The sequence below is a fragment of the Mauremys mutica genome, chromosome 11 (assembly GCF_020497125.1).
Source record: "Mauremys mutica isolate MM-2020 ecotype Southern chromosome 11, ASM2049712v1, whole genome shotgun sequence".
Lineage (NCBI taxonomy): Eukaryota > Metazoa > Chordata > Testudines > Geoemydidae > Mauremys > Mauremys mutica.
The window spans coordinates 39029502-39037762 of record NC_059082.1 but is presented as its reverse complement, the minus strand read 5'-3'; the positions used below and the strand labels follow the sequence as shown (position 1 = coordinate 39037762).

Sequence of the window (8261 nt, the reverse complement as noted above, 5' to 3'; positions counted from 1 at the left end):
AATGGGGTTTCCTTGGGCTTTGGTTATTAAACTCCCAAGTCTCGCTAGTGAAATAATCTGGATTGTTGGTTGTGTTGGGGGATGTATATGGACATGGACTGTAGGTGTGTATGTACACACGGAGGAGCGGCCGTTGTGTAGTTGCAGCACTGCTCTCTCCTAACTGGATTTAGAACCTGTATGTCATAGGCTCTCTATTATTATGAGTTGCCTTTAACTCCCGTGGCCTGTGCTGTGGCGTGGGAGTTCCAGCCCTGCCATCACTGCAGGTCCAAACGGCCATGGTTCATGGGCTGGTGGAGATGGTGTTCTTGTGCCACATCTGGCCTGCCTGAGACAGGCCCACATTGGCAACCTTATGAGAAGGGCAGAATGCGAAGATATGGAAGCTGAGGCACAAGGTGTTTCATTTCCTTCCAATTGCTGTTGCTTTTACACTGAAGGGGCCGAGATGCGGCGGCGACGGGTGGCAGGATAAACCCCTAACAGCGAACGAATCACAGGGGGCTAACTGTGAGATGTTGAGCTGTGGTGTGTCCCCATCTGGAAAAGGAAGCCAACCTGCCTCTCCTCATACGCCAAACACTGGGGAGCCTACCTGCACCCTTAGCACAGCAATGGGCTGAACCAGAACCTGGCTCTGATCCCTAGACCTAGAACTCCAGCCTGAAAGGCTTCCTTGCTATTAGCCTCTCGGCCATCTTCCAGCCAGCCTTCATGCCCAGCCTCCCGTCCCTGAGGGCGCAGCAGAAGAACAGTCTGAGGCAGCAGAGCACATTCCAGTCCTTTATGGAAGACAGACACATTATCCACACAGGAAGCAGAATAGTGAGAGTGGGGATTCGCTCTCAACCCAGAAATCAGCTGCGGGGATAGCGATGGGTGCCCGATGCCAAGGGGTTTTCACAGCAAGCACAGGGCAGCACGAAGAGCTGGGGGAGAGGATCAAGGCCTGCCCCAGAGGGCATCAGGCCTTCACAAAAATCAAATCCATCTGTGACTATGCTGACAATCCTTAGCTGCCCACCACTGAACCTCACTTCCCTGGGAAACCCAAACTCTGCCAGTGGGGCACCTGCCCCCTCCACCAACTCTTCCAGCTCTTTGGAAGGGCTGTGACAGCACAGCGGTGAGCAGGAGGGGAGATCTGGCTTACAGTGCAAAAGGTCGGCCCATCCAGTGGTCATTGCCTGATGACTCTGAAGGCAGGGCTGCTAGGGACGAGGGAACTGGAGGCAGTGAGCTATGAGGGCCCACTCTGCTGTCTGTTCCTCAATGCAGCAGCTGAGCAGTGCAGCTGGTGTAGCTTGGGGTACTCTATCTATGGCCTCCTCTCCCTCAGGAGGTTGAGCTTCCAGGGAAGGAGAAGCAGCTCTCTATCTCAGGGGGAACAGAAGAGGCCCAGCCTATGTAGAAGATCACCTAAAGCTCTGGGCTGGGGCCTGGTTGGGCTCTGCTCCTCTGGCACCAAGGCACTTCCTAACTTCAGGGTAAAGCTCAGCTCAGCTATGCAGGAGGCAGAGCTGTCTTGGGGGCCAGCCTCAGACTGTGGGATGAACCCAAGGACCATCACAACCCTCCCCACCTCGTGGTCTAGGTGCCAGGCGCACCCCACTGACCGTCCCTTCCCCATATAAACACAGAGCAGGGGGTATGTTTCCTAACACTCCACTGCACATTTCTCCCCCTGAGGAGAAGACGAGCGAAAGCAAGAACTACGTGTGGCAAAAGTGAGTCAAATCCCTTAATACATGAGCGGTAGGTGCTCAGATGCTCGGGCAAGGAGGGCAGGGGAAGAACCTGTAGCATACATCAAACCATTTGCTGCTCACAGACCACACTGGTGGCTCCCTACTCCAGGAGGCCCAGGTGCGCGGGGCGGGGCACTGAGGACTGTTGGACTTAGTTGCCCGGCTAGTGCAAGAACAGCCCCTCCCTTGTAATGCCCCCAATCTGAATTCCAACCCAAGGGTCAGGAGACCACCTTTCCCCGCTGCCAGGGGGAAACAAGCCAGTTCCAAGAGAACATGCTATGTTCATTCATTTACCAGCCAGACTCTATGGCGAACAGCTCAGAGGACAAGGAGAGGGCACAGAGCAGATCATTCAAAGCCACGTGTACCCAGCCATGCAGGATTCATAGATTCCAAGGCCAGAAGGGGCCCGTTGTGATCATCTAATCTGACCTCAACGGACAGGGTGCTTCAGCTGCCACAGCTCTCCCCTGGGGGCTCCGGGCTCACTCTGAATTTAAAGGGAGAGCCCAGTCGTTGTGCCCGGAAGGGTCTCGGCGAGAGCAGCACTGCCCCCTTGGGAGTGTACGAGGACTCCTGGCTTCCAGGCTGACTCCGGGGGCTCACTGGGGAGGAGCGGGCCTCGGGGGAGGATTTGCCAGATGCCGGGGTGGAGGCTGGGAGGGGCAGTGTGGAAGGGGGAGGCAGCTTCCCAGTCACAGAATCAGCAGGGAGCTTGCTCAGCAGCGGCGCTGGCAGTTCTGACCCTGCCTGGGACCTGTGGGACTGGCTACCACTGCTTTCAGAACTGAAGCAACGCAGCTCGTCTCCTGCCTCGGGCAGCACCACCTGCTTGGCTAGGTACAGAGCTGCTCTGCTGTGCGGGGGGCAGAGGGAGGAAGCATGGGGATCACCGCCAGTCGGAGGTCCAGAGCCATCGCTCCACTGGCTCAGCCCCAACTCCAGCTCTTGCTGGCTGGAGAGCCTAGGAACCAGCAGGTCTGAGTCACTCCTTTCCTGTCGCTGCTGCTGGAGGCTGCGGATGTCCTGGATTTGCTGCTGAAACCGCAGTTTCGCTGTTAGGAGAAGAGGAAGGAGATTGTTACTGGGCATCAGATGATCAATTCCACTGCAGAGCTCTAGGTAGCAGTTCCTTTCAACTGCCTCAGCAAGGAGTGCTAGATCACTGGGACTAACTCCTGCTGCAATTCTGCTGAAGTCATGGGGTGGGGTTCTCGCAAGGATGGACTGTGTTCTCCCAATGGAACACTATGGATGGTCAAGCAGAGACTCCCAATCACCTTTTCCATTCAAAGAGCTGGAAAGGGAGTTGGGAACTCAATGGAATTATAAAGCAAACCAGTTACAGCTGCCAAAGGTAAGGTTGAAATTGCAGAGTACGCGTTAAGCTGCAGAACTCACTGCTGCAGGATGTTACCAAGGCAAAGGGCTGGGTAAATGCTGAAATCTAGTCTATAAAATAACAGCAGCTGGGGTCACATACGTTAGGGTAAAAATATCAAAAGCTATTCATGTCCCAGCTCAAACATGCCTTCCCGTCACAGCATGATATTGCACTTGTGTTGTGTACCCTGAAGGCTGCCCTGCTTTCCTCTGATGCATCCAGAAACTAGATGCAGGATCCTAGATATGGAGGATCGTTGGATTGTTCAGAGATTCCTAACATAGGCCTCAATCTAGAGAGAGACTGTCCCTCTTCATGGAGGCGTTGGGGCCCAGATCCTCAAAGATATTTAGGCTCCTAACTCTCATGGATTTCAATGGGAGTTAGACCTTTAAACATCTTTGAGGATCTGGTCCTGAGCAACCTCAATTCCCATTAGAACCAGGAGGGATTGAGAGCGCTCGGCATCTCCCAGGATCAGGCCCTAGTCTGCAGAAAGGCCTTGAGCTTTCACTTTTTAAATGAGCAGCCTACCTCGGTCTCTGCTGGCCCAGCACCCCATTCCCGCTGCCCTGCAGTACAGCTGCAAGCAGCAGCCTGGTACCATTAAGAACAGCCTGTGTCATGGCAATGCCACCATCCTACCTTTCATCAGGTGTTCGTTCTTTTGCTGCAGTTCCTGGATCTCAGAGGCCATGGCGGAAATCTGGAAACAACACAGAGCGGCTCGGTTAGAAACCCTGTGGTGGGTACGTTGCCTGGGTGGCCCCTTGCACATGTACATATTTTAATAGGAGGCCATGAAAATGGCAGATTCCTTAAGAGGCAGACAGAAAATCCGATGCAGAGGGATAAGGGTGTGGAGTAGGATGCACAGAGCATGACGGGCTCTTGCAGCACATGGGCCTGGGGATCCTTCCATAATGGTGGATGGCAGAGGAGGAGTTTGCACTGATGCTCAAACTGATTCCCAGCCTCTGGCCAGCTTGATCAGGGCCGGCTCCAGAGCCCAGCGGGGCAAGCCCCTGCCTGGGGCGGCCCTTTCCCGGGGGGGCGGCAGGCTGGGCCGGCAGACCTGCCGCAGTCATGCCTGCGGGAGGTCCACCGGAGCCCCGGGAGCAGCGGACCTGCCGCAGGCATGACTGCGGAGGGGACGCTCGGCCGGCGGCTCAGGTGGACCTCCCGCAGGCATAACTGCGGCAGCTCAACTGGAGCCGCCGGACCTGCGAACCGCCCGCAGCTGCGGGAGGTCCAGCCGAGCCGCGCGACCAGTGGACCCTCTGCAGTCATGCCCGCGGGAGGTCTGCTGCTCTCGCGGCTCGGGGGCGCCTCCCGGGCATGACTGCTTGGGGCGGCCAAAAACCTAGAGCCACCCCTGAGCTTGATCCTGCCTCTACAGCTCCCCACTCAGTACCGAGCTTGCCCTCGAGCTGTGGTGCGTTCCCTGGGGCATGCAGGCCCATACCATTTTCGTTTTCTCTTGCAGTTGCAGCCTGAGGCTCTGCGCTTCTTCGGTGCTGGTGGAGAAGCCCAGATCTCCTGGCACAGGCTGCTGCTTTTCTTTTAGCTCCTGCGGAGGTTTCCCGTGTGGCTTGATGGCTCCTCTTGCATTCTGCAGAAACCACATGAGACCAAAGACCATAGTGGGTTCATGGCAGATACCAGGAGTCCCTGTTGGGTTCGTGGCTCATACTTGACAGCCCTTCAGAGTCAACCGACTCCAACATTCACAATTGCTGCCTGTGTCCCAACACCCACAAACCAGCACCAGCCTTCCTGCAGCCACCTCCTGAGTGTGAAGATGGGCTGCATGGAGCTGGACTAATGCGGGGTGGGGACAGGGCAGGCAGTTCTTACCACTTGAGAGTTCTTCACCCATTGCTCCACTGAGCACTCGTCCTTCTGGTCTCTTGACAGCTTCCTGTGCCCTGACTGCAGCTGCTGCCTCTGTCTGAACAAGCCCTTGAGCTGTTGGAGCAGCAGAGAGTGAATTTCAGGGGCTCTACCAGCCCTCACTGGCATCGGCCTAAATCCCCAGGTGCAAGAAGCTCTGGACAGTAACTAGGAAGCCTGTTCTACTTTCCATCCATTCTGGGTCCTTGGGATACCCCCACACTTTCCCAAGCTGCTTGTAGCTACCCCTGCTTTCCTGTGCCTTGCTCCGGCTAGCTGGGACACTCCATCCATCCCTGTCATCTCAAATGCCCATGCAACTTCAGTCAGGGCTTTTGGCTACCTCCCCTCCATGCCCACATGTTCACGCAGCCACATGCCAGAGCCTACGCTCACACTGCCGCTCTGACAGCAGAATCCTGCCTGTGATGGCTCCCTGGCCTTGGAGACCACCTGCCCGCTTCAGCGAAGCGTAAAAACTATGATGAGGCAGAGAGTCTAAGACAAAGCCAAACGCATGGCTCGTTACCTGCTCGGTCACCAACTGATGCTGCTGTTCCAGGGTTTGGCTCTTTTCCTGGGGGCTCCTTGTGACTTGGCCGGCCGCGCACTGACTCAGCCCCTGCAGAGAAACAGACCCACGTGGACAGGGCAGAGTGATGAATGGACTCGGATCTCTCGCTCTGTTCTATTTCAGTTCCATCTCTTTGCCACGGTGGGCGGAGGAGGTCAAAAAAGACACCTTGGAGACTGTCTGGGAAAGCGGAACCATCAATCTACAGTGCAGGGATTCTGAACGGACGAGTGGTTGGAGCTTGTCCCATTAGGGGCTGTAGTAAGTGCAGGCCCTGATAAAGGCCCGGTATGAGGCCTGAGGCCTGAACTAAAGTAATGGTCAAGACTTTGCTAACATAAAGCAAAGTTAAGCTGTGAGCCAGAGGCCGGCTCAGTTCACAGAAGCTGGCAAGAAAAGGGCTGATGCTGCATAAACATATATTCACCTAGCATACCGAAGTATAAACACAGCACTAGAATACACTATACTGAAACATTCCATAGATAATAAAAGGACAGGCCGACCCACCCCAATGACAGGGGCAAAAGGGTAAAATGATGGATAGAGTTGTTTTGATCGAACCAACATGTACAAGGCAGAAGGCGGCACCTTAATACGTAGAGAGGTTGAACCTCGCTGCGTAGAGGGGTGGCCCCTCAATACGTCAGGAGTGATGTGTAACTTGTTTGTACCTGTGTATAAGAATGTACCCCTGGGGCGGTGTCTTTGTCCAGCCGAGGGGGCAGTGGAAAGTCCCGCCACTGACTGAGCCGGGTCCATTGCCAAGAGGCACTCTGTCGCAGTACGCCCGGTAGACTAAGTAATCTACGGAGACCCTGCAAGGGTGTCCAAGATCGCAATAAACCTAGCCGACGTGGCTTTGCATCTTACTGGACTCTGTGGTTATTGGGGGTTCTCGTCGGGTCTGCTGTGTCAGCTATCTGCGCAGAGCTGGGGCAGCACACAGAGGGAACACACGCACGCAGCCGAGTGATATCAACAAGGAGAAAGCAGAGCACCACACCGGTAGCACTCTGACAACAGGGGCTGTTCCATGTCTTCCTGGAAAGGGCAATTTCTCTAGATCTCCCAGAAGGTCTCAGAACTGTCCCATCACCCTGATGTTACTAACTTAGCTACAGTTCTGCTGAGAGGCCCCATGCGCAATCAGAGCCCCATTGTGCCTGGCACTGTACTAGAGCCAGTCCCTGGCCCAAAGATGTTACAGACCAACCAGACCAGCCAGCTAAAGTGCAGGAGAAAAGGAGTGGCATTAGCTATGTTGTACCCTGAGGCCCAGAAAGGCCTTTAAGCCTGGAGCATCGCTACATCTGGATGCCTCATGGGCTAAGCAGTAGGCAAGACAGACTCGGGCAGAGGCTGGGTAGTGGGTGTCCCAAAGAGGGTGCCGCTTTGCTAGGCGGCCAGCAGCAACCTGACTGAGCGACATTCTGATAAGGGGATGCGCCCTGCGGTGCTTTGTTACCACGTTTAGGGCCAGTCGAGTGATGCAGTCCATGGTGTCTGTATGTCTTGCTGTTGTATCTGGCTCTCTTAGGCCTGGTCTACACTGGGGGTGGGAGTCGAACTAAGGTACGCGACTTCAGCTACGCGAATAGCGTAGCTGAAGTCGAACTACCTTAGTTCAACTGACTTACCCGTCCTGACGCCGCGGGATCGAAGTCCGCGGCTCCCCCGTCGACTCCGCCACCGCCGTTCGCGGTGGTGGAGTTCCGGAGTCGACGGGAGCGCGTTCGGAGTTCGAACTATCGCGTCTATGCGATAGTTCGAACTCTGAGAAGTCGAATGCTACCCGCCGACCCGGCACGTAAGTATAGACTTGCCCTTAGGCACTGCCCTGGCTCCCCGCACCACAGGAGCTGAGTGTATTATCCTCACACACTCCTGGGGGGCAGCACAGAGCTACCAACCCCATTATACAGATGGGTAGCAGAGGCTCAAAGGGCCAGATCCTCAAAGGTATTTAGGTGCCTAACTCCCTTTGGAGAGCTGTACTAGAGAAATTAAGGGCGGTTTTCAAAGGTATTTAGGCACCTAACCATGCCAATAGGCTTTTCAAAATTCCACTGGGCACCTAGCTGCATTGGGTACCTAGATACTTCTGGAAATCTGGCCCTAAGTGACTTGCCCACGGTCCCACAGGGAGACTGAGGCAGAGGGCAGAACTGTACCTGTCTCGCCCAAGCCCAGGCTGGTGCTCTAACCACTACCCAGTCTCTCTGCTTCATTCTCTGCTTTTCTCTCTGTTTCTGGACCAAAGCCAGTAAAATGTTGGTTTGGTTAAGACCAACTCAGGGGGTGTGTGGAGGCTAATTTGCAGCATTTGCGCCAGCCAGAGGGGAGATAGATCTCTAGCCCCTCATGGAAGACAGGGCAACAATGGGTCTATTTCTCTTTGTCTGCTTTGTTTTTTAGCTTGGTAAATATGGTAGCAGAGTGGGCATCTGTGTTTGAAGCCCATGGGGAAACACAAAGGGAACTGGAGTTATGCAAGCAGGAACGGTGGAAGAAGAGCTGTTGGTTGATGTTTTAGGAGAGAAGCTGAATTGGAAGAAAGAATTTGTGTACCTGTGTTCTGTGAGTGTAAGGGGACTGCTGGACCCTCACTGGAACTTAGTGGGGCTTTTTAGAAAGGGGAAGGGCTGATGGGAAA

The 8261-nt window shown here is 54.9% G+C and overlaps 1 protein-coding gene across 8 annotated transcripts in view; it reads right to left on the bottom strand.

Annotated features, from left to right (window-relative positions):
- Positions 1–778: 778 nt before the first annotated feature.
- LOC123344212 (protein lava lamp) overlaps positions 779–8261 on the bottom strand; it is a 42715-nt gene continuing 35232 nt past the window's right edge. For 5 of the 8 annotated variants that reach the window (XM_044980136.1, XM_044980139.1, XM_044980142.1 and 2 more), the window contains 5 exons: positions 5561–5653; positions 4996–5106; positions 4604–4750; positions 3784–3844; positions 780–2809 (listed from right to left, as the gene is read on the bottom strand). In XM_044980136.1, coding sequence (XP_044836071.1) covers positions 2205–2809; positions 3784–3844; positions 4604–4750; positions 4996–5106; positions 5561–5653 — 1017 coding nt within the window. In that variant the 3' untranslated portion in view covers positions 780–2204. Of the gene's footprint in view, positions 2810–3783; positions 3845–4603; positions 4751–4995; positions 5107–5560; positions 5654–8261 lie in introns of all 8 variants that reach the window. The other 3 variants (XM_044980140.1, XM_044980141.1, XM_044980143.1) reach the window with 2 other exon arrangements.